Below are 17,564 nucleotides of genomic sequence, written 5' to 3'. Positions count from 1 at the left end.
ATATTTTAAATATACATCCGTTCGTATTCATTCCAGACATCGACGTAGCGATTAATTCAATTTAAATCATTCAATTCTTTATTTAGCTTCCTATCAATTCTTTATCTCCAATCCTATCATGTGACTGCAATCAAACGCAATCTATTATTTTACCAAGGCATGCGAATATTTATGCTCGTTTAGTAAATAAATATTTGACGAAACCATAATTTAAAGAATTAAAACTGGGAAAATTTTAAGAATATTTAAATAAACAGATGTAGACGTCTTCAAACTAGAAGGCTCAAAATTAAAGTTTATTGTCTCAAAGTGTATTACCCAGTACGTATCGGTATGTATTACCCAGATATCATCGTACGAAAATTTCGAAAATTCGAAAAGTAATGGCTTACGCGATGTTATGAATCATGCCATATTCTTTGGCTAACACGAAGTCCTGATCAACGCCATATATTATGGCTTTGATTATGAATTTTCTCGAAATTATCATGTGATGCAGTAGAACAGGCCTACAGAGGATACCACTGATAAAAAAAATCGCATCAACAATAGTACCTCATGGGTGATGTGGAAATCTATTCATACGAGCGTCGCCCCAAAGCGCCACGTCCGGTTCACACGATACGGGCCTGAGGTAGATCGAGATCTACGACCATTGACCATCATGGGCAGCGAACTACGCGGCCGTGTCAAGGAGGCGCCTCCGGAAAAGGATTTTCAGTTGTGTAATGTGTTGTATTTTATATTGTGGTAAATAAAACATAAAAATTTGTAAGCACTTTTTCACACTACACATGTATACTTACACATTTAAAATAGTTATGTATATGACCATAAACGAAGTTGTAATTTTATTGGTGAAAAATAAAGATTATTAGTTACCACAGTTAGTGTTCTTTTTTCCCCGCCCTCAAAAATCTCAAAAATTGAATCTCACTACTGAATCGTCACTTTTTCGACCGCCTAACCTATGACGTTGAGTTGCACTACTGATTTTCGAAAATATTTCGACCGTCTGACTTGTCGTTGAGCAACACTACTGAAATTTGTGCCACCTCCTTCGATATAATGTTCTCCTAATACAAAGTTCAATTTTCGAGATATTTGGAAAAATTTCTCTGGCTTGACGTTGTGTTGCACTACTTAATTTTCGAAATTTTTCGACCGTCTGGCTTGTCATTGAGTTATACTACTGAATTTTTGAAAATTTTCGGCCGTCTGACTTGCCGTTGACTTGCACTACTGAAATTCGTGCCACCTCTTTCGATATCATGTTCTCCTAATACAAAAGTTGATTTTCGAGATTTTTGAAAAATTTTCGACCGTCTGACTTGCCGTTGACTTGTACTACTGAAATTCGTGCCACCTCCTTCGATATCATGTTCTCCTAATACAAAAGTTGATTTTCGAGATTTTTGAAAAATTTTCGACCGTCTGGCTTGTCATTGAGTTATACTACTGAATTTTTGAAAATTTTCGGCCGTCTGACTTGCCGTTGACTTGTACTACTGAAATTCGTGCCACCTCCTTCGATATCATGTTCTCCTAATACAAAAGCTGATTTTCGAGATTTTTGAAAAATTTTCGACCGTCTGGCTTGTCATTGAGTTATACTACTGAATTTTTGAAAATTTTCGGCCCTCTGACTTGCCGTTGACTTGTACTACTGAATTTCGTGCCACTTCCTTCGATATCATGTTCTCCTAATACAAAACTCCATTTCCGAGATTTTCGAAAATCTTCGCCATTTTTCGACCGTCTGACTTGTCGTTGAGTTGCACTACTGAAATTTGTGCCACCTCCTTCGAGATATCATGCTCTCCTAATACAAAACTCAGTTTTCGAGATTTTCTAAAATTTTCAACCGTCCGACTTGTCGTTGAGTTGCACTACTGAATTTCGTGCCACCTCCTCCGATATCATATTCACCTAATACAAAGTTCGATTTTTCAAAAATTTTCGAAAACCTCGAAAATTGAGTTTTGTATTGAGACCAAGGAGGTATCATGAATTTCGGTAGTACAACTCAACGACAAGTCAGACGGTCGAAAATTTTCGAAAGTTGAGTTATATAAAATATTAGGAGTCTATGATATCGAAGGTGGTGGCACGAAATTCAGTGGTACAACTCAACGTCAAGCCAGACGGCCGAAATATGTTGAAAATGCCGTAGTACTACTCAACGGCAAGTTGGATGTTCGGGAAAAGATTGGGGATTCAATAAATATATTCGCAGATACATTTGTTTACTACACTCTATTTATTCATTCAATATTAATACATAGAATGATTGTTTTGTTCATGTACACACACACATAACTTATATATTCTTAACATTTATTATAACTCGTTCATTTTTACTTTACTCTTATTGTTTTATTTACAAGGACGATTACAATTTCGAAAAAGTCATATTTTAATGTAGATGTTCATAATATGAAATTTGTATTTATTATGTAGAGGATTGTATACTCTTTATTGATGAGCTATCAATAATGTTCCGTTGTCGAGTTCGGCCAACGACCCAACACTGCCGAACACCTGCAGCCGCACACACACACACGCACATACTGTTTACATTTTTTACCTCTAACGTTCGAAAACCGAGAAGACGCACAATATATTTTGAATGGAAAAACATTTAAATTGTTCTTCGTCGGTTTTCCTAAGTGCCCCTATCACAATGTACTCCATCCTCTACACTTTAATTTAAAAGTCCGAAGACTCCTTCGGAAAGACTACATCTACATCTATAGCCTCTAGATTTATCACTGATAAATCATATCTGATCATATCGGAATCATTAATTTTTCCCGCGTTTCGGAGTTATTCTCAAATTACGTCCGTCAGCGTGAACCTTATCATTCAGCTATATCACCGGCAAAACATGGACTTAACCTCTACACGTTCGAATGATTACGCTACATGTGATTCGTGCTAAATAGATAGATTGTTTATTAATTCTTCATAAATTAAAATGAAGTTCAAAACATACACGGGAATCACTTGGTCGTTACTGGAACTGACGGGCCTGCTTGAAGACGAAGAATCGCGTGTTTATTTCGAGAAATACAAAAAGCACTTTGGTCTGCATCCATTCCATTTGACCAATCTGAATGCCTCATTGAACGAAATATTAAGTTCGAATTTGAATTCTTACGATGCTGAGTACGTACTTAATTTCTATAATTTTCACTGTATATTTACGAACGTATAACTTTCCATTTAATTATATATTCCAAGTTTAAATGTTGTTAATCCTTAATAATGTTTTTTCTTATAATGATTACAGATTGAAAGGGTTTCTGTTGGCTTATCAAAATCCTAAACTATTGACACCATTGGGTGAAATCTTTTACGATACATGTTTCATTCATATTGACGTAGAAGCAGAGTTCTATGTATTTAGACCAGAAGTAGGATCTAATATAAAAGGTGAAACGTTAACTTGTTATGTCTTTTTGAAGTATATAATTAATTATTAACATGTACGGTTTTATAGGTATTGTAAATAAGAAAGGAATTGACCATATTGGGGTACTTGTACATAAAGCGTTCAATGTATCTATTCCGAAGCTAGATGACGATGAAAACTGGGTAGGTGATGATCTTGAGATCGGCCAAGAAGTAAAATTTGTAGTGACTCTTCTTGATCTGAATGGTAAACTCCCGTTCATTCGTGGAACTTTAGATCCAGAGTAAGTAATGAATTGTATAATGTATATTTTGATTTAGTTTGATTAACTATTAAATTAAGGGGGTACGCATTTCCAAGATTGCAAGGGTGCGGGATATGCCTTCTCATTTCTCGATAATGCAAAAATGGAGTTCTTCAGTATAGTCAAAAGTGCTAGATAAAAGATCAATCTAAGCAGCGATCGCCCTCAAAAGTCCTATTACGTTTACGAGTCGCAATTTGCATTATTCGGAAGCATACAGCACCACATGTAGCTATTTTATAAAGCTGCAGCAGCTACATGCTGCCAAATAATGCAAATGACGCCTCGTAAACGTAAAATTAGGAATTTTAAGGGCGATTGCGACATAGATTGATCTTTTATTCAGTGCTTTCGACTACTTAAAAGCCCCATCTTTGCATTATCGAGAAATGAGGAGACACATCCCGCACCCTTTCAATCCTGGAAACGAGTCTACCCCTTAATGTAACTAGCACTAGAATAATATTAATTATTATGCTTGTTTCAGCAATTACCTACAAGGGTGTAAATTAATAGAAACTACATTTAGTCGCAAGACGCAAAAGGGGGACGTTAAGAATAATGTAGAGAATGTACATAGTGTTAAACAGAAGAAACAACATACATTTTTCGATTCAGAAAATAGTTCTGATGAAGATATCGTGGAAGTTAAGAAAGAACCTCCTATACAGAGTAGGAGAAAGTCATTTGAGGAAGAAGAAGTGATTGAATATAATGAAGATAAAAAGAATATTAAAAAAGTGAAAGAATCTAAATCAAAGAAGAAATCGAGGGACCATAGCTCTCAAAGTAGTATAGATGAACATGTTGATGTCAGGTCCGAAAAATCACCAAAAAAAGTACTGAGACGATTGTCCAGTGTGGAATCTGAGGATGAATACAGGAAGATTAAAGAAGAGATCTCAGAAAATATTAATAGAAAACAGATTAAGGAAGAAAATGTATCGGAAAGCAGAATTAAATCAAAGAAAAGTTCAGCAAAGCGAAAACATTTGGATGAAACTGATAATTCCGCAGATGATTTTAGTGCGGATAAATACATAAGGAATGGCAGTAAAAAATCTTCCAAAAACCATAAAGTATTGGACACAAATACTAATGGAGTACCTGGTAATGTTAAAGTGGAACAATTTAACGTAAACTCTCTTAATGAGAGTGTTGATATAGTAGAAGGATCTCCCAGTAAGAAGAAACATAAGAAACAAAAAAATGCTAAAAATATTAAAGAAGAGTATTCCGCAGAGACTGGCTACGACGTGGACGAAAAGAACGAAGATAGTACAAGTAAAAAGACACGAAGGAAACATTCGAAAAAGATTGTTGATATTAGTGAAATCAAAATGGAGCCTGCATTTGAAGACGTTGTAATTAAAATGGAGATGCCTGATGATACGGGTTCTCATAATGAAACAATTGAAGAACAAGCTGACCACGATGTTCACACAAATCGTTCTAAGAAAAGAAAAATCAAGAAGGAAAAATCTGCTTCAAACACTATATCTGATGAAGAACAGCAGGAATTAAAGACACACAAAGTAAACGTAAAAAAGGAAAAATCTGTGCCTTACTCTATATCGGACGAAGATGAGGAAATAGTCACGGTAGATGAAGTAAAAATGAAGAAGGAAAAATTTGTAACAAATATTGTATCGGATGAAGATCCGATCGATACGCATGACCAATATATTCAGAAGGCGAAAAAACATAGTAAAAATTCCCCAAGAAAACAATCAAGCGAATCGGAAGTTGATCATAGCAGAGTTAAAGTTAAAATTGAAAAATCTACCAATGGCTAAGATGTTGAAACATTTGAGAATGTTTCATTCAATTTACATCCTAAGACATGTGTATACATATACACTCGAATACACACGTAAATGTAAAAATAATGACATATTTTTCTATGCTAGCATTGAAATTGTACATAATATACATACATTGTCAATAAATTGTAATAAGTAATTCTTCTCGGAATACACACTGAATCCAATGTATAATTCTCTTTGTTATATGCTGGTGAAATTCATTTATACATTATGATACATATATATTACTTTGACGCATAGTACATATTCGACAAATCATGAAGGCTATGGAATAAAACATTTTTGTAACATACTATTTCCCCATGTTTTATATTTTTATATTTATTTACCTTTATCTGCATGAAACCATAGTTATAGTTTACTGCATTTGCTCCGAACAAGTGTATGTATCTCCTACAAGTTTGAAACTTTTCAGTTAATGTATAATGTATAGTAAATCCGAGGTTTCCTTTCCGAGGAAATCAAATTTGAAAATTCGTTAAATAAGCATGTAGATTTTACTTGTAGAATTTTTAAAACCGATTTCTTCGGAAACTAAGTCTTGTTTGGGAAACTGCAGAACAGCTGTACCCTCTGATTTCGATCCTTGTATGTACGAAACCTTTCAGTTGATGCATGTCAAGATTTCTAAATATATATGGGACCAGTAACAGTTGAAGTTGAGAAATGTAAAAACATATTTATTAGTACATACAAATTTACCACTTTACATCACAATTATTGCATGTCCTGTGAGTTTAGATCTCCATGGCAATTTTATTGTACAGTAAATCCTCGACTTACGCTGATTCTTAGAAGCAAATCGGAAAACCAGTTCCAAACTGAAATTCGATTTTTGATTGCAAAGATAAGTGTTTGCTTGCGTACAGCACAGGCATTCAGCTGTTTATGATCAATAAATTCTCCATCAGACATAGTTGGTTTATTTGAATTTTCCTTTCAAATGAATACATATACGCGGTTTTTCGACTTACGCGGAAAGTCGAGGACTTACTGTACAATTAATTTCTGAAGACATGGAATTTCAATGAAAATTCTGGGGAAATTCAACTACAATTTCCAAGAACATACTACCTTACAAAACACTTATATATATGATTTTGTACTTAAGAATGTTGATACCATTTACTCTCCTGAAAAAAAAGAGCACACGCGTGCTATTTTTAATTTCTCCTGTTACGGTAGTGAGTAAACTCCGAATGCTATGTGAAGACATCATCAATGAGTTCATTGGTAGAAATTTAAACACACAAAATGATAGCACACTTAAAATACGTTTACATTTTCTCGAGTATCTAACGATCCGATATTTCAGGCAAGTAACGCCTGAAAAGTAAAGAAATTATTCATCAGTGTTTTAAAAAATTTATGTTTCCATAATGGGGCATGGTGAAATGCTGAGTGACAGTGAAATAAACGTAATTCTTGCTTTAAGGTATCAACAATTCTCTCCGCAACTGTCGAACCTTCTATTTACATTTACGGTACAGGCGGTACACGAATTCTTAACTTTGCTTGTTACACGAGTAATTATATAAGATCGTAACTATATATCGTGTTTGGTGTCATTTTAATTAGAAAAACCAAACGAATACGACGGCAGAAGTTTCTTAAGAAAAAAATAAAAAAATAGAAAACTTGCAATCATTTTGTAGTTCATTTGCATTAGTGTGAGTTTCACTGATACCCGATTGTACTCGATCCCTCGCTGACTCGGTCGTCGAGCGTGCTTACCGCTATATAAATAGACTGGTTCCAACGTTCCAAGTTCCAAGGGGGATTCCCCCAGTGGCGGGGATAAAATTTTCACAGTTATGAGAGTGATCTTTTCGACATTTACGGAGAGAATACTGTATATATACATACAAGGTAGTGTAGCATGACATATGATTGATATATTTCACATATGTACGACAAATTCATATTCAATTTCTTACAGCATAAAGTGTACGTAATACTTTCCAGTTTTCTGTGTAGTCCAAATTTTTTTTCCTTTTACATTACTTACAAGAAAACTATTTGCAGCAATTCTTTGTATTTATATGTAGTTCTGCAAGCACATTAGAGAATAACCACTGTAATTTCTACACTGCAAATTAATGGACTTTAATCTTGTTGTTGCCCTGACATTTGTAAACATTTTGATGAGATTATACTTTTGGTAGTAGATGATTAAATTTGATGTAAATGGAGCATTTTTTCGAATCTAGATGATGTTCTAACGTATAGTTTCAAAGCAGCTATCGATGCGCTTTATCACTAATTAACATTAGAGATGGTAAAATTTAACATTCATAGTTCATTTACATCAACATATTTGTATAATAGCAATAATTCGTATATTTCGAATGACATACAATGCAAAATTGTATATAAAAAACAATTATGACTATCAAGAATTTTTCTACAATCATTAGTGTATAGTAGTGTATACACACTTTCTTCTTATGTAACAATGTTTTCTCTAAAGTGCCATTTGTGTTGTGATAATATATATTTATTTACATATACACGCTTTATGTACAATTACTTGTATATATAACATATGTAAAATTACTTTTCCAATTGATTAGGCTATATATAATGAAGTGGCTTCATAATTTTCTTTCAAACGAATGCTATTTTACAAATGAAATTGGTAGAAGAAATAGTGGGACGAACGGTTCCATTGGAATGTTTATACAGACTGCATAGAAATCTGCGTTGATGTTTTCTTAAAATATAGTGTTTTTCTTACAGAGATAACAGCATCCAAAACTAAAGATTTATCACCCTTGGAACCGCTATCTAATTAAATAACCAGTTTTGCAAGGCTCATTAGTAGATTGTGGACACTATATGCATACGTTGCATACGAAGATGTGTAAAATACAATATATGATTTTAATTTCTCATGCAATTTTGAAAAGTTTCCTGTTTAATACAACCTTCCCACAGTCCACTTATTAGCATCTATAAACACGGCGGACAAATCACAATGTTAAGTTATATAGGACATTTTCACCATTAATGTTTTTAATAATTTTCATTGGTAATACAAAAGGTAGAAGTTGCAGCTGCAATAGGGTAAGCAAGTCACAAAAAGAATATGGTAACTTGTGTCTTCGTCTAACTATATACGTAAATACAGTAGGACTTTTTAAACAATCGTAGGAACAAATCCAATACTAAATTCTGTGTTCTTTTAATAATTCAGTTTCCAAAGGACCTTCTAGATTGTATATATATTTCAAAGAAGTCACCCATTTTTCTATAGGTCTTCTAAACACTAAATTTCATTATGGAAAGTAATCTCATCTTGCCTACAGATTAATAATGGCACTGTTCGATGTCCCCCGAAAAGAAGCATCTTTTACACATTATACAGTTGGGGGTAAAATTATAATAGTGTTCTGTTGTTGTTTTCCTGGGTGTCCTATAAGTCTCGACATTGTTTTGTGACCAGCTTTATCACAAGATATCCTGTTAACATAGCATTCTGTCACTTAACAATCCATCACAGTACGCAGATGGCATCAGTTGTGCTCTACTCGCTAAGGCTAAGGTCGACAATTAAGATCGTGTTACCCAATCGTTGACACGGTCTTAGCTTCTTAAAATAACGTATGGCATTCTTGCTGTCAATCCTTATAATATAATTAGGTACGCTTGGCGTTGTGTATCACGCATTCTATCAAATACATATTTACACATAATCTGTCACCAATGAGCGCGGAATGTCGGCCGGTGTATATAACCTAACCTGTACTTTATAGTACAACACATATACGTTTAGAACTATGTAAATTATATTTAGGATACATATATACAATGTTAGCTTAGATCTTCGCTTCAACAAAAACTGTCGATGTACAACGATTATACATAGAGTTGCTCCTGAAAGTGTTGTAATGCTTGTAATCTAAAATCGTTATTCAATCAACTGTGATTGAAATAAAATGGATCTCGGAAGTGCTCGGGAATAAAATTCTCAACCCGACATTCTTCGTGTAAAATGTTTGGAAAATTCAATTCTAATACAAAAGAAATGTCAATGTTCAACTTCTTAGAGATTGCAAAGGAATAAATATAGTACATATTATAAATTACAAGCATCCATTAGATACAGATACTTTGGAGATCAACTATATGTACAGAGTGATTCAAAAAGTATGTAGATTATGTAGATTTAATATGGATTATGTTCTAGATTGCAGATTTTTTAATGGAAAAATATAAATAGATGATAATAGTGATTTGATTTGGTCTCCTATGTTACGATCCAAGCTTGGTTGGTGTTTTACAGTTTAGCACTACAACAGCTAACACTTGTACAGTAATTGCCAAATACTTTTTATAATGTAAATATTACAATTAAGAAAATATTCGTCTGAAGAGACATGATATGCTTTTTCACAAGAATAACTTGTTTGCAATGTCATCGTTGATTAAACCACCCTGCACATCGTTCTTTTCGAACAGGAAATTATAAGATTGATGGGTTACGATGAAACACAAATTGAGGTAGGAGACCTGTGTTCACACAAAGGTCTTGAGCGAAACATTCAAATTGACACCTCTGAACAAACTTTTTAACTACTTAATCAAATTATCTAGAATTAAACTAGAAATATGTTTAAGGAAGCAAACCTTTCGTAACAGCTCGCTAAGAAAACCTTATAATAACTTTGTACACGATATTCAAAAGATACTAGACCTGGTAAATAGTATACAATCAATTGTTTTGACACGATCCCTGTGGAAACGATCTTACCATACTATACAATGTAGAAAATAACATTAAAAGGGAAAAACATTGTTTATCAAAGGGATGCAGTAGAAGAATCGATTGTACCCGAAGAAAATATTATTACAACAGTGACTATTTTGTACCTTATTCAGTCCTATTAATTTAATATAACACAAATAGAAAAATTGTAGAAAATTCTATATAAGAACTGTCGTTAGCTATTCAAAAATGTTGACTCCCTGAATAAACGAAATATTCACATTTATAATAATAATATTTCATTCGAATTCACATCAGATCGTTACCTTCTTCTGTTTAATGTGTAAAAAAATTAATACTGATGTCTTCTTTGTTCGATCAAATACTTTTTACCAGGGCCAGCTTCTTTTCCTCATTCAGAACGAAAGATCAATCAACTGCCAACTGTCTGCACAAATCTGACACTGGAACTACCAGACAGATCAAAATGACCAATTAATTAAATAAATTAATTCACTGCAGATGCTTGTGCAAACTTCTATCTTTAGTCCATAGATCAATGAAGCTAGAATCCAGAACAAATCTCTTTGATTCATCGAAAGATACGCTGTGTCAGAAACAATGAAAAGTTTTCATTTTGGGCTCCGAGTTTTTGCTAGCAAAATTGGACACGTACAACTTTAAAAAATTACACAAATCGGACATTTTGGTTGCTTGGTGGTTCCAGTGACAGCATCCCTTCGTCATCACAGAAACGATTCGTTCATGGAACAAAACACTTCACTACAAACCACAACTTTGAAACAGCACCGTTATAGCACCAAGCACACTCGAAGAACCAAAGTCAAAGGAAACGATCTGATCACACCAGTTTCCGGGAAGCGTGAACATTACAATAAATGTTCACGCCTAGCTTGGTCCTCACCCGATGCTATATGATATGTACACATGGGTTTAGCTTCTGGAAAAGTCGATGTGAGGGAAGTCACTTCAGGCACAGAAGAGTTCACTGTTCATGCCCGGAATGGGAATGTACTATGGTAGTGGCCAGGGCAAGCCAGAAAAATCCACCGGACCACCCAAACCAGCGTCAGCTTCTAGGAGACTCATTATCACTGCCATCGCTGCCTCGTCGTTGCCATCCGAAGGGACTGGGTTCGGTGATTCGTTTATGGTCGTACCACCGATCATGTCCATCATGTCTTCATCCGGTGAGGCTCCTGCAAGAAGGGAGATGTTATGTTATGCGCTACAGTCGTTAATGTATCGATATAATTTAGCCTGACAGAGCAAAGTAGATGGTTTTAGAAAGGATTCGTTGACATTGGAAAGGAGAAGTTAACCTTCCGTCGGGCGCAACCGCTCTGAGAGGCATAGCGTGATCATTTAGTGTCCGGAAAACACAAGCGAATCAGTCACCCCCACCCTTGGAAAGGGCCAAAAGGGCGGCCCTACGAGTGTAGACGACACCAAGTGCACTATTTACCTAACAGCAGTTGTATAAATGAACTTAATGAGGTGTTTATCCCGTCAAGCACATTGCGCCCGAACTCGGCGGTCCAGATATTGCGCCCGACGGAAGGTTAAGGTCTTTGCCCACTAGACGCCTCTTCTGCCCACCTGCGCCATCGCTCCGTCCCCGTTTTGGGTTTCTTCTGTGTATTTCAATGGGACTGCGCCTACTATACCTGCAATGGTGCCATATACCTGCAGGCGCAGGTATAGCAGGCGCAGTCCCATTGAAATACACAGAAGAAACCCAAAACGGGGAAAGAGCGATGGCGATTGGTCCATGAAACTATCTACTCTGCTTTGTCAATTACTAGAGTCTGTAACCCCTGGACAAGATATAATTTTTTAAAAATTGACTCGATACTAAATTCAGTTTAGCTTAAGATCTTTGTTAAAATGAGTGACTAACTTATTCAGAACGATGTCACACCTTGTCCGAGGTCTACATCAAGACTTATTTAAACGACAGTGCTCTAACAAACCAGAATCGTAGGTGGACTTGATTACTAGTTGTTTAATCCTTCGGATGATCAGTCTAGGTTCGAAAGGATTACTATCTATGTTGTGCGAGAAACAAAGTATATAATATTGTATTACCCATGGTAGAAAGCGTTCAACTAAAATTAGTCAACTGAACATGGAATGTAGTATGATGTATGTGGAAAATTTTGTCGTGCCAAAGATCAATTAATCTATTATTTACTGCAATGTAGTAAGCATATGAAATGAAAATGGGGAATGTCGAAAAATTTCTTCAACACCCACAACCAATTGAACACTTTCTCAAATCAGTGTACAATCCACTTGTTTTGTAGTTCGTAAATAAACAAAGATATTGATTTGTATATCAACATTTTATTTATAATTTGTCTGACAGGCGCTCAGCGTATTCTTTAAAGTACTTTTTGCCAGGGGTAATATGTATAGCAAGACGTGGAAAGAAACTTAAGTCGTTTTTCATGTATTTGAACATAAGTTTTCTTCGCCTTTGTTAGCACAAAGAGAAAAAGAAATGCGACGGGTTTAGGAGAATCGAAAATTTTCTCCGTGCGGCCTAATCGTTTTTTTTTTTGTCATAAATCCGGGGATCGCACTACACACCAAGAAACGACTCCTTAGAGACAGTAATAGCTATGACCTTGGTCGTTCGCGATGCTGTTCAGCTGCAAGTTGTTTGCTATGTGGTTGTACGTTGGTGTTGGATTGCTGCTGCTGTTACTGCTGCCTCTAGTTACTTGCGCCGCATCCTGAAGTCTCTCAGGCGATGCCGTTGTTGTTATCTGTGACTTAAAAGAAGAATTTGCTATTGTAGGACAGACAAAATATTAAGAGTGTGGCCGTTGCGGTAGTAGAGGCTATGGGAGATACTTTGTGCTCACATTTTATCACATTTTACACGTTTGTGACTATTCTTTAACATCACAAATCTTTTGGTAAAACTTTCATGAAAATTATTATTCAGTGAACATGCAAATAAGAGGCAGAAGTGATGCTAGTCAAAATACAGGGAGGATAATTAATATAGATGGAACTACCTCGGTGTTCAATAAAGATGGTTCTGGTCCTGGGCCAGGACTACTGCCAGAAGAGGAGTCCTCGCCACGCCTTTGAAGATCCAGAACCTCTTCAGCTATTTGCCGTCCGATTTTACTTACCTCTATGTGACTTGAGATCAATCTTTCTAATCCACCATTACCTGAAGAGAGCAGAAATTTTTACTTTTATAGAGGTGGCAATAGAAGGTCAAATCTAATTTCAATAACTAATGATTAAAAAGGGTATTATACTGTGCGAGTCAAAAGGATTGATTTCCTGAAAAACATTTTAATTTGGTTTATGCTTACTTTGCGTGAAATAGTCATAATTCCCCTGAACGCTGGAGTCCTCGGACCTGGCTCCGCTATTTGTGGCTGATCGAGAGTCACAGCTGTGTATAATAATTGTTTGTTTTAATTGTTTTAATAATGTTTTGTGCACTAGAGAAATTATTCATATGCATTCACTTACGAAGCAACTGAATTCTTAGCTATAAGATACTCGATGTCTTTGGTCCACGGATTTCGGAAGGACTTCCACTCGGACTGTAGCCTTACGAAGCTCGCACCCTTCGTCCTGAACTTGTATATCTAAACAAAGAAATTCCTAAGTTGGCAAATATCTATTGAAAATAGATCAACATAATCTCGGTTAACTACGTTATAAAATGTGTAATACACGTGATCCTGGTTTTATACTTTGCAATTTATGAAATTCAATGAGTATTGGTAACAATACGAATATCTTTCTTTCTCTCTCTCTTTCATAACAATAATTATAATTCATAACTTTGCAAGTACAATAGAAGTACATTTTCCTGCAGTTCTCAGGAAACTCATCAAAATAAATGTTTTTGTAATGTTGCTATTCTTGGTAATAAATTTTCGAAAGCCATACATTGTCATAAACATTATTCGTGCAAATTCGTCGCGAATTTACGTACTTCATACTTTTTTTAGACACTGCTACTCTGACTATTCAGTTTTAGCGAATGCTTCTTTGCAATTCAAAGACATAAAATTCAAATAACATCATTAGCATTAGTATCAGTACACTGTGTATATTTGTGCATTTAAATTTAAAGAATACATTGCCGCTTCAAATCTAATTTCAAGTTCAAGTTCCTGTATCTCACAGAATTTAAAGAGTGTTTAATTCGGAAAGACTGTCGGCTTGTTTATAAAAAAATATCTTTAATAGATTCTATAAAATGATGAAACACCCTATCTTTATTTCGACTGTGCAATTTTAACTAGCAATTGTTTAATTTAAATAATAGATAACATATTCATCTACATTTTTACTTATTTAATAAGGAATTATTTTAGTTTTGAGGCCCGACGCTCGACTTATCGCATATTAGCATTTTTGCCATTTTTACACAAGATTCGGAGATACTATAAAGCAAGTTTTTCGCGGAAGAAAAATTTTTTACACTATCCTCGCTGTACTACGTTCTCTGAAAAACCATCAACACTGTAACTTTTAGAGATAAACCAGAGCGACTCCTTGTTTCTACTCCTTCTTTCTCGAATTTTCTAATTCGATGAAGATATGTATGCTACAGTTAAATAATTAAATACCCTTCGGAGAGTGGGTAAAGTAATACTCACTTGCGTGGTGACGCACTCCGAGGCCTGAAGGGCAGCTTTATGAGATTCAGCGAGATGGGGAATATCATCGTGGTGATAATATTCGTACATGCTTGTGCCTAGCAATTCTTGCGGCAGAAATCCCAGCACCAATGTTGCCCTGGAAATATATTAATATTATACAACAGCAGTCCGATATTACACTGTTAAATAATTAACGTAGTCCCGAGCGAGTGCTAAACAAAATTACGATGTCTACGTTTGACGAAGAGGTGTTAATACACCATAAGATATTGCAGTTTTTATCCATGATTGTAATCGGCCTTTGAAAGGCAGAATATAAGATCTTTGAAATATATGAGCCAATTATATGAAACGGCAGAAGGAAACAAAAACGTGGAAACATTAATCATTACGAGACTACGAACATTATATTCGCGCGTGTAGAGCACGTAACCATGAAGCGCGAAGAACTGTGCGAAGCGATGTAAATCAATAAAATAATCGTTGCATCTCAGTATTCGACCGGGAACATCCGAATAGTCATTTAAGTACTCAATTTTGTGGCAATTAAACTGACTGAATAGGTGTTTCATTGAGGATATCGGAAAGACCAATGTGTCTACACGAGATATCATCAAAAGTAAATTTTTAAAAATCATTAATTAGAGCTGTGAACGGTCCTAAGAATTGCCAATTATGTAGCTATAAAAATCGTCCGTTGTCCGAGTCAAATTCGCCATTCTACTGCTACGATACTCTTCCATCTCTTCGTTTATGACAACAAACGTTGACACTGACAAACCAGCTACTTCAAAAATTCCGTAAAATCGAAGCAGGAAAAATGAATTTTCTCTTTTTTTGCTCGATCACTTTGGTTTCCCTGTGCTAAAATATGCTGGAGAAAATAAGTGATCAAGTAAAATAGAATTTTTTCCTGAGAAAAGGTATTTTTCTGCGAGGAAGAAAACAATTTTCGTAGATTTATTTTCAAAGAATAATAAATTGTATTGATTGATCGCGTGTGGACGCTAACCTTTGATCGACGAAAAGAAATTTTCCGTCCATCGCGTGTCGAGAGACAAACTTGATGGGCCTCAATCGTGGCTTCTTCGGCGAGGATGTAGGTATAGTGGACTGCAGTCTGCCGACAGCAACTAAACACGATAAATTGCACGCGTCCCCGTCGCCATCGCCTTCGCTTTCCTCGAGATCGATTTTCGCGGGCGCCCATGATTTCAGGTACCCGGTGCACTGGATCACGCAGTACTTCCAATCTGGTAACGAAACGTGTTCTCACTTACTTCTACTTCATGCTAACCTTTACATGCATATTATTATGTATGTTAGTTGAATTATAAAGATGTACGCTGGTGGTCAAAATGATAAGGCACCTCAAGGTTTTTAGCAATTAATATTCATTCGTTCATATGTAGACGTAGAAAGTGAATATACAACAAATTAAGGTACTAATTTTTATGTAATACACTAAAAATTAAATAACTCGTTCAAACCATTTATTATTTCTACAAAAATTGACTTTTAGTCTGGGCAAAACGATAAGGCACTTTGAATATAAAATAAGAAAAGTATTAGAATTCAACAAAATTACACAATTTTTGGCAGTTTTAGTAATGCAATCATTCTTCTTGGTGAACTTCTATATAGATTTTTTACATTATTTTGATGTATGCTTTCCCAAGCTTCTAAAATTGCTGATTTCAATTCGGATACTGTAAGTACTGTACTGCTTTCCACCTTCGTATAATATTCTTGACAGTCTTCCCCAAACGTTCTCGATAATGTTTAGGTCAGGAGACCTTGCAGGCCAATTCAAAACCATTATATTTTTCGCTTCAAAATAATTTTTTACTATGCGAACAGTATGCACAGCTGCATTATCCTGCAGAAATATATATTTTCTTCCAGCAATTCTGCGAACATATATTCCAATTTTCTCTTTAATTAAATTTAAGCTTATTCATACGGCCATGAATAAATTTTATTTCCATTTTTCCTCTATAGCCGATTCCTCCCCATATCATTACTGTATCGCCACCACATTGTCGACGACTCAACACGATTTGCTCCTTTCTTAAATCATGGAAATAGTACCATATTTAGTTTCTTTTCATCCGTGAATATAATTCGTTTCCACTGAGATTTCACGACATATACAGTTAGGAGCAAAACTGATCACACACACTTTAAATCAGAATAACTTCTTTATGAATGGACCAAACGACTTCAATTTCTGTGTAAGGCTAAAAGAATTAGTTTAGTAGATAACATCTAAAAAATATGTTGAAAAATTTGGACGGAATTGTGAAAAACAATAGTATAAATTTATTTTTACTACTTTTTTAGCTGGGCCAATAACGAAAATTTAAATAATGTGTTTGATCAACTCATATAAATTATATACGCTCCGAAAATTTCATTGAAATTGGTTTGATTGGTTTACGAGTCATAAACGATCAAAAGTGGTAAAATTTGCAATTTTTCAAAATTTTCGGGCTTTTTACCACTTTTGATCGTTTATAGCTTGTGAACCAGTTAACCAATTTCAATGAAATTTTCGGAGCGTATATAATTTATACGAGCCTACCACACACATCTTCTAAACTTTCGTTATTGGCCCAGCTAAGGAAGTTGTAAAAATCAAATTTCA

The 17,564-nt window shown here is 35.1% G+C and overlaps 3 protein-coding genes across 16 annotated transcripts in view; 2 read left to right on the top strand and 1 right to left on the bottom strand.

Moving 5' to 3' along the window:
* Positions 1–17,564, top strand: part of LOC143213246 (uncharacterized) — a 322,622-nt gene that overhangs the window by 91,274 nt on the left and 213,784 nt on the right. The gene's annotated exons all lie outside the window — the stretch shown is intronic.
* Polr1f (RNA polymerase I subunit F) lies at positions 2,858–11,474 on the top strand. Its single transcript, XM_076432878.1, has 4 exons — positions 2,858–3,168; positions 3,293–3,435; positions 3,503–3,698; positions 4,207–11,474. Exons 1-4 carry the CDS (start codon positions 2,978–2,980, stop codon positions 5,513–5,515), a joined length of 1,839 nt encoding a protein of 612 aa, XP_076288993.1. The 5' UTR covers positions 2,858–2,977; the 3' UTR covers positions 5,516–11,474.
* Cyc (basic helix-loop-helix ARNT-like protein cyc) overlaps positions 7,421–17,564 on the bottom strand; it is a 68,243-nt gene continuing 58,099 nt past the window's right edge. For 9 of the 14 annotated variants that reach the window (XM_076432874.1, XM_076432875.1, XM_076432876.1 and 6 more), the window contains 8 exons: positions 15,930–16,170; positions 14,915–15,053; positions 13,773–13,891; positions 13,610–13,692; positions 13,301–13,461; positions 12,904–13,051; positions 12,248–12,322; positions 7,421–11,473 (listed from right to left, as the gene is read on the bottom strand). In XM_076432874.1, the coding sequence (XP_076288989.1) occupies positions 11,289–11,473; positions 12,248–12,322; positions 12,904–13,051; positions 13,301–13,461; positions 13,610–13,692; positions 13,773–13,891; positions 14,915–15,053; positions 15,930–16,170 (1,151 nt within the window). In that variant the 3' untranslated portion in view covers positions 7,421–11,288. Of the gene's footprint in view, positions 11,474–12,247; positions 12,323–12,866; positions 13,052–13,300; positions 13,462–13,609; positions 13,693–13,772; positions 13,892–14,914; positions 15,054–15,929; positions 16,171–17,564 lie in introns of all 14 variants that reach the window. The other 5 variants (XM_076432872.1, XM_076432866.1, XM_076432871.1 and 2 more) reach the window with 3 other exon arrangements.

The sequence above is a fragment of the Lasioglossum baleicum genome, chromosome 11 (assembly GCF_051020765.1).
Source record: "Lasioglossum baleicum chromosome 11, iyLasBale1, whole genome shotgun sequence".
Taxonomy (NCBI): Eukaryota; Metazoa; Arthropoda; class Insecta; order Hymenoptera; family Halictidae; genus Lasioglossum; species Lasioglossum baleicum.
This window is presented reverse-complemented; position numbering and strand designations above follow the sequence as displayed.